The following is a 17069-nucleotide window of genomic DNA, read 5'->3' on the forward strand; positions in this document are numbered from 1 at the left end:
ACATATACATATACACATTCTTATCTTTCTTCTTGAGGATGGACCAAGTATATAAGGTCCGTGTTAATAGCCAGAAAAGCATGGATTGATGAAGATTTCTTTTATATTAAGATCTGCCGAATTTCCACGATGCCTTTGTTGGCAGTGGTCTGTGAGCTACCTAAGAAGTGAAAAGGAAAACACAATTTTCCTCTCTTGCATTTTTTTTTCTTTTTTCTTTTTTACATTTGAGACAACAGATAGAGAGAGAGACTGAGAGCAATTGGGAGAGACAGAGAATAGTGACAGTGGGAGTGAATGAGAGAAAGGGAGAGACTCTCTTTCCCTAGATAGTGAGAGAGAGAATTAAAAAGAAAAACGAGCATTGACGCAGACAGAATATTTTAACCAACCAAACAGACGAAACGTTCCCAAGATACCGGAAGCTCCAAATACGTTTGTTTTTATGGCCAAGTATAAAGCTCGCGTCGCCCAGGGAACGGTTGATAGTCCTCGCCTCAGTGGCCAGCGAGAACGTTGCCCGATGACTCTCCGCCGAGGAACCGAGATGTCGGGCAAGAGGAAGTTCCTGGTTGCGGGCACCTGGACGTCACAAGCGGACTCGAGCGCAGGTCAGAAGCGCTGATTATGCCTCTATGTTTTGAAGATGTTTGCTGGGTTTAAAAATCAAGATTAGGAGATAGTTACGAAGTACATTTATTGCTAAATAGCCAATTAGTTAATGATGACAAAGGCTCTCGGCGTCTGTTAAAGCTCTATCTGTGAAATGTTTCTTCCACAGAGGCCCTCAGACCCGACATCGTTCCCGCAATCACTTCGTCGCGAGTGTCTCGCTCGTCCCTCTGGGCGACGCACGAGGCCCTCAGGTCGACCGCCCAGCTGATCCAGCAGCTTCGTCAGCTAGAATGCGCAAGGAGGCTGGCAGCGACGACGCGCAGTCCGAAACGATACATTTGAATGGTCTGCTCTCAGTGCTGTCGTGAGCAGACTCCACTACAGGAGGATTACGTGTAAATAGGTCTATGTATTTATAAGTCCTTGCTATTTGGTAATGAAGTACCGACATTATTTATTGTGAAAGTATTTATTTTTAGCAATAGACACTGCAACAATATTTATGAAATAAATATATTTTTACAAGCCTGTTGTCTACTTAAATCTCAGTACTATATATTGATATCATGTAATAAAGTGTATATATGTATAAAAGTTTAAACGCACCAGAAATACAAAAAAAAAAAGATTTTTATCATTATTCTTTTTTTGTTCATTTATATGACTGGCTACTCATTAATGCCAGTGATAAATATATAGACATATAAGTGTGTGTGTGTGTGTAGATAAAATAAATGAGTATATAGATTGACTGATTGATAGATTTATTTAATTTCAATAGATAAATTGAAGGGCAGATAGACTGTAAAGTAGATAAGCAGATAGATAAATAAATATATATAATTAAACATACCTATACATATATAACGAAAAAGGAAATGTATATATATATAATATATGTGTTTGTGTGTATATGTGTATACAGTGTGTGTCAGTAATTCAGCGATGAATAGTCGGTCATATGACTACATTTCTATGACATTATTCGCCAATTCTGTCGCGCCGTCACCCACGGCCAGCCTGTCGGGGGTCGAACAGGAATGACGACAAAGATCACGTATGAGTATACGTATATATATACCTCAAAATGAATTGAAAAAGAACTTAAGGTTTTGAACTCGTCAAGAGCTCCTCATCAGACGAAACTGATAACGGAAATGGCTCCATTTCGATTATTGGCTTTGCCGTTTGTTGATGTCATCACGAACGTCACAGCTCTGACGTCATCACTTACACGCGTTCCCACACCAAGAAATGCAGAGGAATGCAGAATTATTTAATAATTATAATTTTGTGTTTTTCATTTGGATTGCGTAAGTCATAATGGAACGACAGATTAATAAGAAGAATAATGCTGACAAAATAGCCGTTTTTTTTAGAAAGTTACGGAAACAGTCTGAGTTGTTTAAACTTTGTGATAGTGTTGGATAGTGATAGTGTGGCAAGTATGGAGGCGAATTACACTGTCAGACACCAGCAGTAGCTTTGTTTCTTTCTGTGTCATTGGACCTTTGATATACATACACACACATACATACACACACACATACACACACAAACACACACACATACACACGCACACACACGCACACACACGCACACACACATATATATGTATATATATATACACGTATATATATATGTATATATGTACATATATATGTGTGTGTGTACACAGTACATATATGTATGTATATAAGCACACACACACGCTTGTGTGTGTGTGTGTAGTTATGTCAAGTTACCTATCTGTTTATGTTTGTTCTGTCTCTCTACCTATCTATATAGAGTATGTATAAATTATATTATCTATATGTATATGTATATGCATATATATATATATATATATATATACATATATATACATATATATGTGTGTGTGTGTGTATATGTTCGTGTGTGTGTGTGTGTGCGTGTGTGTGTGTGTATACATATATATGTGTGTGTGTATATGTTCGTGTGTGTGTGTGTGTGTGCGTGTGTGTGTGTGTATACATATATATGTGTGTGTGTATATGTTCGTGTGTGTGTGTGTGCGTGTGTGTGTGTGTATACATATATATGTGTGTGTGTATGTGTGTGTATACAGTGTGTGTAAATATAAAGTACAAAACACACGAATATGCAGAAGGCCTTTTCCCTCTATTGTTCCATCAAGGTTCTACTTGCAGTTTGTGCGACATGAATTCCACACGTACATGTGAGTGTGTAATACCACACACACACACACACACACACACACACACACATATATATATATATATATATATATATACATACATATATATATATATAAATGTATATATGTACTATATATTTAAGTATAAATATATATGATATATATAAATGTATATATGTACCGTATGTATAGATATTTATATATACATTTATATATATATACATTTATATATATATCCTTACGATATCTGCCATATATTCATATACAGAATATCATCATATCTAACTACTTTATGGAGTAAGTAAGCAGGCCTAATGTGTATCTGTGTGTGGGTGTGGGTGTGGGTGCGGGTGTGGGTGTGGGTGTGGGTGTGGATGTTGGTGTGGGTGTGGGTGGGTGGTTGGATATATAACCAAACGAACATCTATCTCGCTTGACACAATCTATCATTCCCAGGGTACCTCCCTGAAACTACACCAACCGTTCCAGAAATTGTTAAAGAGTTATGAGGAACACCCCATGTTCGGGAACCCCAGCCAGCAATCAAACTGGGCGCAACAACATATATGTCACGTTCACACGATCAAATTTACCTCTTGAAATAGCTTCCCGAAAAATATCGAAGTAGAAAAGATTTTCCCCGAATGACTCACAATACCTTGGTCGGAGGGCAGTCGAGGGCTCGGCACACCTGTGTTTATATAATTCGCTTAGATAGAGAGATAGATAGATAGAGAGAGAGACAGATAAATAGGTAGGTAGGTAGATTGATAGAGAGACGGATAAATAAGTAGGTAGATTGATAGATAGAGAGACAGATAAATAGGTAGGTAGATAGATAGATAGAGAGACAGATAAATAGGTAGGTAGATAGATAGATAGAGAGACAGATAAATAGGTAGACAGATAGATACACACAGATACACATATTGACAGACAAACACACACGCATGTATGTATATTTGTGCGTGTGCCTTCGAGCGTGCCTGCATGGGTGTGTGCACGTAAATAAACATAAGACAAATATACAAGAGGAAACACGACAGGAAAGACAAGTCACTGTCATACTTGTCATACACAGGATGGTGACACAGTGGTGAATGTAAATACACGTGTGTACGTTTGTCGTTTGTAGCGTGCACACAAGAACACGTCTATCAATCTATATATTCAGATTGCAAATATAATACGGTTCTTGTCTTAATGAAAGGTCCAATGTTACGGGAATGACTGACGTAACTCCTCTCACCCATGATGATAATGATAATCATAATAATAATGATACGACTATTACTAAGAATAACAGTAATGATAGCAAGAATAATAATGATGATGATAATGGTAATGATGATGATAATGATGATAATAATGTTAATGGTATTAGATAGTATCATCATCATCATATTTATTATCACCGTTATTATTATTGTCAATACTATTATTATTATTTTTTTAATATTATCATATCCCTCTTCCAACACATCTGAGTACCGCCCCCAAGAAAAAGGAGAAAAAACTATACATATATATGTATGTATGTTTATATATGTATGCATGTGTATATATTTATGTACATATGTATGCAATGCAAAAAAAAGAATGACCCCGAGTACTTATATCAGGAGGCGACGCTTGTTTTCTGGATCACAAACTGCTCTCCAATATAAGGTTAATCCGGGTCAGCATGTAGTGACCAGTATGTCAACATCAACCTTTGACCATCTCTTGATACGCTATCTAAACTTTTCACAAACTCCATTAAAGATTATTTGCCCGATCTCTTTCTTTCTTAAACTAATCATCATTGCAACAGGCGATTAATGGTGTTGTCTATGTTGAAGGTTGCGTGAAATTTCTAAAATGTGTTTCTTAAGACAAATGTTATTAGACAACACTAATTTGCAGCTCATTAAATTTACAATTATTCTAAAATTCTGTTAGGTTTTGACCATCAGCCTTAAGAGCATATGTTCTGTTCTCTTAATTTTGTATTACTTTCATAGTTTATCGTGTTAATACAATCTTAGTATCAAATGTGTCACTTGAGTTGATACTATAATTCTCTTTTTTATGAATGAGTGTCTTTGCTGCCCTTCTACGGGAAACGTCGTTGCTCGCCGTTTCTGTTTGTTTGTTTATTTTTCTATGTTTGTGAGATGGATAGCATGAAAAACATGAAATAGTCGGTGAAAATAGAAAAAAATTCTATATTTATTACAATAAATAAAAATACTGTGAAGTGGATAATTTGAAACATATGAATTAGTCCGTGAAAACAGAAACATATTCTATGTTTATGACAATAAATAGATCCATAAAATTACGTAAATTAGGAGTGACTGTCGCCCGCGTCAGGCGCGTCGGCCGCTGGGTCGGTCGAAGTGCGCGATGAGGCTGGATACGTCGGGTCGTCGAGCGTTGATGATGTCGATGATGTCGGGTCTGAGGGCCGCGCTCCCCACCAGGAAGCCGTCCAGGTCCTCCAGCTGAGCCAGCTCTCGACAGTTGCTCGACGAAACGGAACCTGCGTAGATGATTCTGGTGCTGTTGGCCACCTTCTCGCTCACGTTGGCACGCAGCCACTCTCGAATGTTGGCCAAGGCCTCCTGCACCTGCGCAGCTGTGGCCAGGACGCCGGTATTACTGGCCCACAGAGCCTCGAAGGCGATCACCACACCAGACCAGTCGCTGATGCTGGCGGCGAGGGACTTCATCTGGCCCAACAGGACATCCTCCGTGCGACCCTTCTCGCGATCCTCCGACGTCTCACACAGACACGCGATTATCTGATGATGGACAGAAGGCAAGTTAGATTTGTACACACTAAAGAAGAAAACTCCAATATCTGTCTCATTCGAGTCATTTGATAACATTAAGAACGAGAGAGAGCGAGGAAAATGCTCACCTTGATGCCAGCCTGCTGCGCGTGTGCGACCTTCTCGGCGATGAGTTGGTCTGACTCGTTGAAGATGGTCCTTCGCTCAGGGTGACCCAGGATGACCCACTCGCAGCCGGAGTCCAGGATCATGGCGGGAGAAATCTCGCCGCTGAAGTTACCACGAGCGACCTACATATGAAAATACCACGATGTTTTAGTATTTCTAATTTAGTCTTTAGGATAATAATTATTGCAAGTTTTCTGCTAGAACAAGGATTACAATAGTCGACCATTGTCGTTGCAGATATGGAAAGAACAGCTTACCTTGTAACAGTTCTGTGCGGCAACAGCGATCTCGTCAGGGAGTCTCTGGCGGGCGTACGACAGGTAGCAGGAAGGGCAGCCAACCACGGCCTCTGTTTGGGACGACCAGATTTTTAAAAAATCACACGTATATCAACTTGATATATTGTACGGCAAACATAGCATTGCCAGATGAATAGTAATTATGATAAGAGATAGATAAAACTGACCTGTGTTCGGGTCCAACGAGGCCGCCGACATGAACTTGACAATATTGTCGATCCGGGCTTTGTCTACGTTCATCTTCCAGTTCCCGATCACGAAGAACTTCCTTTGACCCGACATTTTTAGTTTTTTCTTTCTTATTTTTTAACAACTTTTAAACAGCGAAGTCTTCTTTAACTCTGGTTATCAGGAGCAACGGGTAGCTTGTGACAATCTCACAACAACGATTCATTTTATACAATTTTTTCACCGGAAGCAGATATCAGAGGGATCCCTCCGCATAACGTCATTCCTCGCCTTTCCTCTTGTTGGGGAATCGCTTCGCCTCCGAAAGAAGAATTCCGTGGAATTAGGTCGTTTGCTCCTGTATAATCATAAGAATACAAGTCATGAGAATATGAACTAATTAGGCCCCTTTACAGGCATGAGTGGGCGTGAGACTGGTGTTTGAGACCGGGGATTGGGTCTTCCGCTTTTTCACGTCAGTTAGGAATCAGTAAATATACATATATATATACACATATATATGCCTATATACACATACATCTATATATGCCTATATACACATACATATATATATGACTATATACACATACATATATATATGCCTATATACACACACATATATATATGCCTATATACACATACATACATATCTATATATATATACATATACATATACACATTCTTATCTTTCTTCTTGAGGATGGACCAAGTATATAAGGTCCGTGTTAATAGCCAGAAAAGCATGGATTGATGAAGATTTATTTTATATTAAGATCTCAGTGGTCTGTGAGCCACCTAAGAAGTGAAAGGGAAAACACAATTTTCCTCTCTTGCATTTTTTTTTTTTTTTTCTTTTTTACATTTGAGACAACAGATAGAGAGAGAGACTGAGAGCAATTGGGAGAGACAGAGAATAGTGACAGTGGGAGTGAATGAGAGAAAGGGAGAGACTCTTTCACTAGATAGTGAGAGAGAGAGAGAGAATTAAAAAGAAAAACGAGCATTGACGCAGACAGTAAATTTTAACCAACCAAACAGAAGAACCGTTCCCAAGATACCGGAAGCTCCAAATACGTTTGTTTTTATGGCCAAGTATAAAGCTCGCGTCGCCCAGGGAACGGTTGATAGTCCTCGCCTCAGTGGCCAGCGAGAACGTTTCCCGATGACTCGAACGCAGGTCAGAAGCGCAGACTATGCCTCTATGTTTTGAAGATGTTTGCTGGATTTAAAAATCAAGATTAGGAGATAGTTATGAAGTTCATTTATTGCTAAATAGCCAATTAGTTAATGATGACAAAGGCTCTTGGCGTCTGTTAAAGCTCTATCTGTGAAATGTTTCTTCCACAGAGGCCCTCAGACCCTACATCGTTCCCGCGATCACTTCGTCGCGAGTGTCTCGCTCGTCCCTCTGGGCGACGCACGAGGCCCTCAGGTCGACCGCCCAGCTGATCCAGCAGCTTCGTCAGCAAGAATGCGCGAGGAGGCTGGCGGCGACGACGCGCAGTCCGAAACGATACATTTGAATGGTCTGCTCTCAGTGCTGTCGTGAGCAGACTCCACTACAGGAGGATTACGTGTAAATAGGTCTATGTATTTATAAGTCCTTGCTATTTGGTAATAAAGTACCGACATTATTTATTGTGAAAGTATTTATTTTTAGTAATAGACACTGCAACTATATTTTAGAAATAAAGATATGTTTACAAGCCTGTTGTTTACTTAAATCTCAGTACTATATATTGATATCATGTAATAAAGTGTATATATGTATAAAAGTTTAAACGCACCAGAAATACAAAAAAAAATATTTTTATCATTATTCTTTTTTTGTTCATTTATATGACTGGCTACTTATTAATGCCAGTGATAAATATATAGAAATATAAGTGTGTGTGTGTATAGATAAAATAAATGTATATAAATTGAAGGGCAGATAGACTGTAAAGTAGATAAGCAGATAGATAAATAAATATATATAATTAAACATACCTATACATATATAACGAAAAAGGAAATGTATATATATATAATATATGTGTTTGTGTTATGTGTATACAGTGTGTGTCAGTAATTCAGCGATGAATAGTCGGTCATATGACTGCATTTCTATGACATTATTCGCCAATTCTGTCGCGCCGTCACCCACGGCCAGCCTGTCGGGGGTCGAACAGGAATGACGACAAAGATCACGTATGAGTATACGTATATATATACCTCAAAATGAATTGAAAAAGAACTTAAGGTTTTGAACTCGTCAAGAGCTCCTCATCAGACGAAACTGATAACGGAAATGGCTCCATTTCGATTATTGGCTTTGCCGTTTGTTGATGTCATCACGAACGTCACAGCTCTGACGTCATCACTTACACGCGTTCCCACACCAAGAAATGCAGAGGAATGCAGAATTATTTAATAATTATAATTTTGTGTTTTTCATTTGGATTGCGTAAGTCATAATGGAACGACAGATTAATAAGAAGAATAATGCTGACAAAATAGCCGTTTTTTTAGAAAGTTACGGAAACAGTCTGAGTTGTTTAAACTTTGTGATAGTGTTGGATAGTGATAGTGTGGCAAGTATGGAGGCGAATTACACTGTCAGACACCAGCAGTAGCTTTGTTTCTTTCTGTGTCATTGGACCTTTGATATACATACACACACATACATACACACACACATACACACACAAACACACACACATACACACACATACACATACACACACACATACACACACACGCACACACACACATATATATGTATATATATACGCATGTATATGTATATATGTACATATATATATATATATATATGTGTGTGTGTGTATACACAGTATATATATGTATGTATATAAGCACACACACACGCTTGTGTGTGTGTATGTGTAGTTATATCAAGTTATCTATCTATCTATATGTATACATAGATATATTTGTTTATGTTTGTTCTGCCTCTCTACCTATCTATATAGAGTATGTATATATTATATTATATATATGTATATGTATATGCATATATATGTATATACATATACATATATATACATATATATATATGTGTGTGTGTATGTGTGCGTGTGTGTGTTTGTGTGTGTGTGTGTGAGTGCGTGTGTGTGCGTGAGTGTGTGTATACAGTGTGTGTAAATAGAAAGTACAAAACACACGAATATGCAGAAGGCCTTTTCCCTTCATTGCTCCATCAGGGTTCTACTTGCAGTTTGTGCGACATGAATTCCACACGTGCATGTGAGTGTGTAATACCACACACACATATATATATAAATGTATATATGTAATACATATATAAGTATAAATATATATATATATAAATGTATATATGTATATATGTACCGTATATATAAATATTTATATATATACATTTATATATATATATACATTTATATATATATATATATATATCCTTCCGATATCTGCCATATATTCATATACAGAATATCATCATATCTAACTGTTTTGTGGGGTAAGTAAGCAGACCTAATGTGTGTTTGTGTGTGTGTGCGGGTGTGGGTGTGGGTGGGTGGGTGGGTGTGGGTGGGTGGTTGGATATATAACCAAACGAACATCTATCTCGCTTGACACAATCTATCATTCCCAGGGTACCTCCCTGAAACTACACCAACCGTTCCAGAAATTGTTAAAGAGTTATGAGGAACACCCCATGTTCGGGAACTCCAGCCAGCAATCAAACTGGGCGCAACAGCATATATGTCACGTTCACACGATCAAATTTACTTCTTGAAATAACTTCCCGAAAAATATCGAAGTAGAAAAGATTTTCCCCGAATGACTCACACAGTACCTTGGTCGGAGGGCAGTCGAGTGCTCGGCACACCTGTGTTTATATAATTCGCTTAGATAGAGAGATAGATAGATAGAGAGAGAGACAGATAAATAGGTAGGTAGGTAGATAGATAGAGAGACGGATAAATAAGTAGGTAGATTGATAGATAGAGAGACAGATAAATAGGTAGGTAGATAGATAGATAGAGAGACAGATAAATAGGTAGGTAGATAGATAGATAGAGAGACATATAAATAGGTAGACAGATAGATACACATATTGACAGACAAACACACACGCATGTATGTATATTTGTGTATGTGCCTTCGAGCGTGCCTGCATGGGTGTGTGCACGTAAATAAACATAAGACAAATATAAAAGAGGAAACCGACAGGAAAGACAAGTCACTGTCATACTTGTCATACACAGGATGGTGACACAGTGGTGAATGTAAATACACGTGTGTACGTTTGTCGTTTGTAGCGTGCACACAAGAACACGTCTATCAATTTATATATTCAGATTGCAAATATAATACGGTTCTTGTCTTAATGAAAGGTCCAATGTTACGGGAATGACTGACATAACTTTTCTCTCTCACCTATGAGGATAATTATAATCATAATAATAATGATACGACTATTACTAAGAATAACAGTAATGATAGCAAGAATAATAATGATGATAATGGTAATGATGATGATAATGATGATAATGGTAATGATGATGATAATGATGATAATGGTGATAATGATGATAATGATGATATTGCCAATAGTAGTAGATAATATCATCATCATTATCATTATTACTATCATATTTAATATCACCGATATTATTATTGTCAATACTATTATTTTTTTTTTTTTATATTATCATATCCCTCTTCCAACACATCTGAGTACCGCCCCCAAGAAAAAGGAGAAAAAAATATACATATATATGTTTGTATGTATATGTATGTATGCATGTGTGTATATATATATATATATTTATATATATATGTATGTACATATGTATGCAATGCAAAAAAAAAAAAGACTGACCCCGAGTACTTATATCAGGAGGCGACACTTGTTTTCTGGATCACAAACTGCTCTCCAATATAAGGTTAATCCGGGTCAGCATGTAGTGACCAGTATGTAAACATCAACCCTTGACCATCTCTTGATACGCTATCTAAACTTTTCACAAACTACATTAAAGATTATTTGCCCGATCTCCTTCTTTCTTAAACTAATCATCATTGCAACAGGCGATTAATGTTGTCTATGTTGAAGGTTGCGTGAAATTTATAAAATGTGTTTCTTAAGACAAATGTTATTAGACAACACTAATTTGCAGCTCATTAAATTTATAATTATTCTAAAATTCTGTTAGGTTTTGACCATCAGCTTTAAGAGCATATGTTCTGTTCTCTTAATTTTGTATTACTTTCATAGTTTATCGTGTAAATACAATCTTAGTATCAAATGTGTCACTTGAGTTGATACTATAATTCTCTTTTTTATGAATGAGTGTCTTTGCTGCCCTTCTACGGGAAACGTCGTTGCTCGCCGTTTCTGTTTGTTTGTTTATTTTTCTATGTTTGTGAGATGGATAGCATGAAAAACATGAAATAGTCGGTGAAAATAGAAAAAAATTCTATATTTATTACAATAAATAAAAATACTGTGAAGTGGATAATTTGAAACATATGAATTAGTCCGTTAAACAGAAACATATTATATGTTTATTATAATAAATAGATCCATAAAGTTACGTAAATTAGGAGTGACTGGCGCCCGCGTCAGGCGCGTCGGCCGCTGGGTCGGTCGAAGTGCGCGATGAGGCTGGACACGTCGGGTCGTCGAGCGTTGATGATGTCGATGATGTCGGGTCTGAGGGCCGCGCTCCCCACCAGGAAGCCGTCCAGGTCCTCCAGCTGAGCCAGCTCTCGACAGTTGCTCGACGAAACGGAACCTGCGTAGATGATTCTGGTGCTGTTGGCCACCTTCTCGCTCACGTTGGCACGCAGCCACTCTCGAATGTTGGCCAAGGCCTCCTGCACCTGCGCAGCTGTGGCCAGGACGCCGGTATTACTGGCCCACAGAGCCTCGAAGGCGATCACCACACTAGACCAATCGCTGATGCTGGCGGCGAGGGACTTCATCTGGCCCAACAGGACATCCTCCGTGCGACCCTTCTCGCGATCCTCCGACGTCTCGCACAAACACGCGATTATCTGATGATGGACAGAAGGCAAGTTAGATTTGCACACACTAAAGAATAAAACTCCAATGCCTGTCTCATTCGAGTCATTTGATAACCTTCCATTAACAACGAGAGAGAGCGAGGACAAGGCTCACCTTGATGCCAGCCTGCTGCGCGTGTGCGACCTTCTCGGCGATGAGTTGGTCGGACTCCTTGAAGATGGTCCTTCGCTCAGGGTGACCCAGGATGACCCACTCGCAGCCGGAGTCCAGGATCATGGCGGGAGAAATCTCGCCGCTGAAGTTACCATGGGCAACCTGTTAAAGAAAAATAATAGAATATGATTTTTGTCATATGATAGTTCAGAATACAAGTTTTCAGTTTTATTCTTTCGACTAGATATTTATGTAATCGTCATTTCTGTTATATTTCGGAAAAGGACAGCTTACCTTGTAACAGTTCTGTGCGGCGACGGCGATCTCGTCAGGGAGTCTCTGGCGGGCGTATGACAGGTAGCAGGAAGGGCAGCCAACCACGGCCTCTGTTTGAGTTAAGAAAATTAGTATCATGTTTGTATAGGCATCGCGAACTCAGTTCCTTTAACGAATTACTTCTGCTTGACCAACTCACTTTAATCCTAACACGAACAGAAGCAAATGTGTGGTACTGACCTGTGTTCGGGTCCAACGAGGCCGCCGACATGAACTTGACAATGTGGTCGATCCGGGCTTTGTCTACGTTCATCTTCCAGTTCCCGATCACGAAGAACTTCCTTTGGTCCGACATTTTCAAACTTTTTTTCTCTCTCTTCTTTTTACAAGTTAAACACCGTAGTCTTCTTTAGCTCTTGTTATCAGGAGCGAGGAGTAGCTTCTGATAGTCACAACAACAACAATTCATTTTATACGATTTTTCACCGGAAATGGGACGTTCGTGGCGTGACGTCATTTTTTTTCTTCTTCTTCTTCCCCTGTTTTAAACACCCTTTTTCACGTCATTTAAGGAAGATAACGATTTTTGAATATAATAATCTATTTGACTCATTCCAATCTAAATTGACTGATTTTATTTAACTATGCACTGAATTATAGGAATATAAGTTCTGCGTGATATAATTTTACTTACATAAAAATGAGATTATTATTGAAATGTTTGGATTATTGAAATGGTAACAGTGATGATTATGATGAGAATATAATTATATTATAAATAGTAATACTGACAACAATAATAATAATGATTACTACAACTATTGATAGAAGAGTAATGATAATGATGCGAATAATAATGACTGATGATGATAATAATGATAGCAAAGATAATATAGCAATGGTAATGATGGTGATAATCATAATCATAATATCAATTACAATTATGATGATGACGATAATAATAATAATAATGATAATAACAATAACAACAATAATGAAAGTGATAATAATAATGATAATGATATTGTTAATAATAATGATGATGATGATATTAATGATAATAATGATAGCTATTATTATTATTACAATAATAATGATGATAACAATAATGATGATAATGACAATAATGGAAATAATGATAATAATAATGATATCAATAGTAATGCTAATAATAGTAATCATAATTATAATGATACCGATAACGATGATAATAAAAGTAATAATAACAATACCAACAACAATATTAACAATAACAATAGGGATGATTGTAATTATTATAATATTACACTTTTTTGGTTTTGTTTATATCTTAAAACTATAACGTACAGAAACATATCTCTCTGGATAGACACATATACACAAGTATACACATAATCCCTCTTCTGGGTCAAGGATCGATCAGTATAGTTAACAGAGATAGTTAAAGAGATGAGTATAGTTAAAGAGATGAGGAATTCAGAATAAGAAAACCAAACGTGAATTTGACTTGGAATATCCTTTTTGATTTGTAATATTCCTTTTTTTCATACATCAAGCGCGCGGCGGCGTCTACAGTGTGGGCGTGAGACTGGTGTTTCGGACTGGGGATCGGGTCTTCCGCTTTTTCACATGTCAGTTAGGAATCAGTATATATATATATATGCATATATATATGTATGTATATATATATGTATGTATATATATATATGTATGTATATATATGTATGTATATATATGTATGTATATATATATATGTACGCACACATATATGTGTGATATATATAATATAATATATATACGTATACAAATTCTTATCTTTTATTTAGAGCATACACTATGTATGTAATTTATCTTATCCGATTTCTTAACATAAGGTCCGTGTTAATAGCCAGAAAAGCATGGATTGATGAAGACTTTTTTATATTAAGAGCTGCCGAATTTCCACGATGCCTTTGTTGTCAAGTTCAGTAGTCTGTGAGTCACGGTTTGAGGATTCATAAAATCCTAAGAAGTGAAAGGCAAAAGGCAATTTTCCTCTCTTGCATTTTCTTTATTTTTAATGTGGGAGAACAACATATATATATACATATATATACATACATAGAGAGACAGAGACTAAGAGCGAATGAGAGAAAGGGAAAGAGAGAGACTCTCTTTCCATCAGAGAGAGAGAGAGGAAGTGTGAGATAGGGAGGGAAAGAGAAAGGGAGAGAGAGAGACAGAGAAAGAAAGAAAATTAAAAAGAAAATTGAGCACGAACACAAATACAAAAAATGCCAATCAACGAACAAACAGACGAACCGTTCCCAGCGAAGCTTGAGCTCAACACAGGATACCGGAAGCTCCAAGAACGTTTGTTTGTTTTTTATGGCCAAGTATAAAACTCGCGACGCCCAGAGAACGGTTGATAGTCCTCGCCTCAGTGGCCAGCGAGAACGCTTCCCGATGACTCTCCGCCGAGGAACCGAGATGTCGGGCAAGAGGAAGTTCCTGGTTGCGGGCAGCTGGACGTCACAAGCGGACTCGAGCGCAGGTCAGAAGCGCAGATTATGCCTCTATGTTTTGAAGATGTTTGCTGGATTTAAAAATCAAGATTAGGAGATAGTTACGAAGTACATTTATTGCTAAATAGCCAATCAATTAATGATGACAAAGGCTCTAAACTCTATCTGTGAAATGTTTCTTCCACAGCGAGTACGAGAGAGAGTTTCTCTTCGTTCCTATCGTATGCTCGCCAGCATCTTCCTGTCGAGATCGGCACGACTGTTCCTTACGGTCAAGAGGACGAGGAAGCCTTCTGCAGGAACTGCGACTGCCACTGGGAAGTAGTGGGCGGGTCTTCGTCCGGCAGCTCGGATTCTCAGATGAAGGAAGCGATTGTCGAAGCTCAGCGGGAAGGCAGGAAGGTGAGAGTAAATCAGTTTGTCTAAAGTTCTATTATAATCATATTCCATTTGACAAATTTGCAAAATGCATTGGCACTACGAATAAATCTGTAGTATAGGTGGTACTAAACGACAGAAAAATATATGTATTTCACTGTTAATATTATGTATACGTAATCTAATTTGTATTATTATGCGCTTTCTCTTACTCTTAATGGCTTGTTATCAAGGGACTCGAATGAGATATCAATTTTCGAAATGTGTACGTATTATCTAACTTGCCTTCTGTCCATTATCAGATAATCGCGTGTTTGTGCGAGACGTCGGAGGATCGCGAGAAGGGTCGCACGGAGGATGTCCTGTTGGGCCAGATGAAGTCCCTCGCCGCCAGCATCAGCGACTGGTCTGGTGTGGTGATCGCCTTCGAGGCTCTGTGGGCCAGTAATACCGGCGTCCTGGCCACAGCTGCGCAGGTGCAGGAGGCCTTGGCCAACATTCGAGAGTGGCTGCGTGCCAACGTGAGCGAGAAGGTGGCCAACAGCACCAGAATCATCTACGCAGGTTCCGTTTCGTCGAGCAACTGTCGAGAGCTGGCTCAGCTGGAGGACCTAGACGGCTTCCTGGTGGGGAGCGCGGCCCTCAGACCCGACATCGTTCCCGCAATCACTTCGTCGCGAGTTTCTTGCTCGTCCCTCTGGGCGACGCACGAGGCCCTCAGGTCGACCGCCCAGCTGATCCAGCAGCTTCGTCAGCAAGAATGCGCGAGGAGGCTGGCGGCGACGACGCGCAGTCCGAAACGATACATTTGAATGGTCTGCTCTCAGTGCCGTCGTGAGCAGACTCCACTACAGGAGGATTACGTGTAAATAGGTCTATGTATTTATAAGTCCTTGCTATTTGGTATTGAAGTACCGACAATATTTATTGTGAATATTTATGTTTAGACACTGCAACTATATTTTAGAAATAAAGATATGTTTACAAGCCTGTTGTTTACTTAAATCTCAGTACTATATATTGATATCATGTAATAACATGTATATGCATAAAAGTTTAAACGCACCAAAAATACAAAAACAACTATTTTTTACCATTACTCTTTTTTTTCTTCATTTACATGACTGGCCACTCCATTAATACCAGTGATAAATAAATATATATAGATATATGTGTGTGTGTGTGGAGGTAGATAAAATAAATGTGTATTTATATTGACTAATTGATAGATAGGTTATTTAATAAATAGGTTGAAGGACAGATAGACTGAAAAGTAGATAAGCAGATAGATAAATAAATTGATATATATAAGCATATACCTATACATATATAACGAAGAAGGGAAAGTGTATATATATGTGTGTGTTTGTGTGTATATATGTATATATTGTGTGTCAGTAACAGCCATGACAGTTCAGCGACAAATAGTCGGTCATATAACCACTGCATTTCTATGACATTATTCGCCAATTCTGTCGCTCTGTCACCTTCGGCCAGCCTATCGGGGGTCGAACAGGAATAACGTCACGAGTTTAAAGATCACGACGCGCAGTCTGAAACGACACATTTGAAGGG

At 38.2% G+C, this 17069-nt stretch overlaps 3 protein-coding genes across 5 annotated transcripts; 2 read left to right on the forward strand and 1 right to left on the reverse strand.

The window, feature by feature from the left end:
- The first annotated feature begins 15 nt into the window (after positions 1-15).
- Positions 16-1407, forward strand: LOC125028308. The gene is made up of 2 exons (XM_047617757.1): positions 16-611; positions 782-1407. The coding sequence occupies exons 1-2, from the start codon at positions 446-448 to the stop codon at positions 955-957; spliced, it is 342 nt and encodes a 113-aa protein (XP_047473713.1). The 5' UTR covers positions 16-445; the 3' UTR covers positions 958-1407.
- Positions 1408-4974: 3567 nt separating this feature from the next.
- Positions 4975-13093, reverse strand: LOC125028299 (triosephosphate isomerase-like). Of its 3 annotated transcripts, none has more exons than XM_047617748.1 (4): positions 12874-13093; positions 5997-6088; positions 5700-5861; positions 4975-5580 (listed from the first exon to the last, which is right to left on the reverse strand). In XM_047617748.1, the coding sequence occupies exons 1-4, from the start codon at positions 12986-12988 to the stop codon at positions 5146-5148; spliced, it is 804 nt and encodes a 267-aa protein (XP_047473704.1). In that variant the 5' UTR covers positions 12989-13093; the 3' UTR covers positions 4975-5145. The 3 variants fall into 3 exon arrangements, with proteins under 3 accessions (XP_047473704.1, XP_047473703.1, XP_047473702.1); XM_047617747.1 differs by lacking the exon at positions 12874-13093 and adding an exon at positions 6206-6399; XM_047617746.1 differs by lacking the exons at positions 4975-5580; positions 5700-5861; positions 5997-6088 and adding exons at positions 11629-12233; positions 12358-12519; positions 12652-12743 and having other exon boundaries at positions 12874-13082.
- Positions 13094-14856: 1763 nt separating this feature from the next.
- LOC125028197 (triosephosphate isomerase-like) lies at positions 14857-16472 on the forward strand. The gene is made up of 3 exons (XM_047617588.1): positions 14857-15145; positions 15304-15518; positions 15797-16472. The coding sequence occupies exons 1-3, from the start codon at positions 14980-14982 to the stop codon at positions 16304-16306; spliced, it is 891 nt and encodes a 296-aa protein (XP_047473544.1). The 5' UTR covers positions 14857-14979; the 3' UTR covers positions 16307-16472.
- The last annotated feature ends 597 nt before the right edge of the window (positions 16473-17069 follow it).

This window comes from Penaeus chinensis, chromosome 8 (assembly GCF_019202785.1).
Source record: "Penaeus chinensis breed Huanghai No. 1 chromosome 8, ASM1920278v2, whole genome shotgun sequence".
Taxonomy (NCBI): Eukaryota; Metazoa; Arthropoda; class Malacostraca; order Decapoda; family Penaeidae; genus Penaeus; species Penaeus chinensis.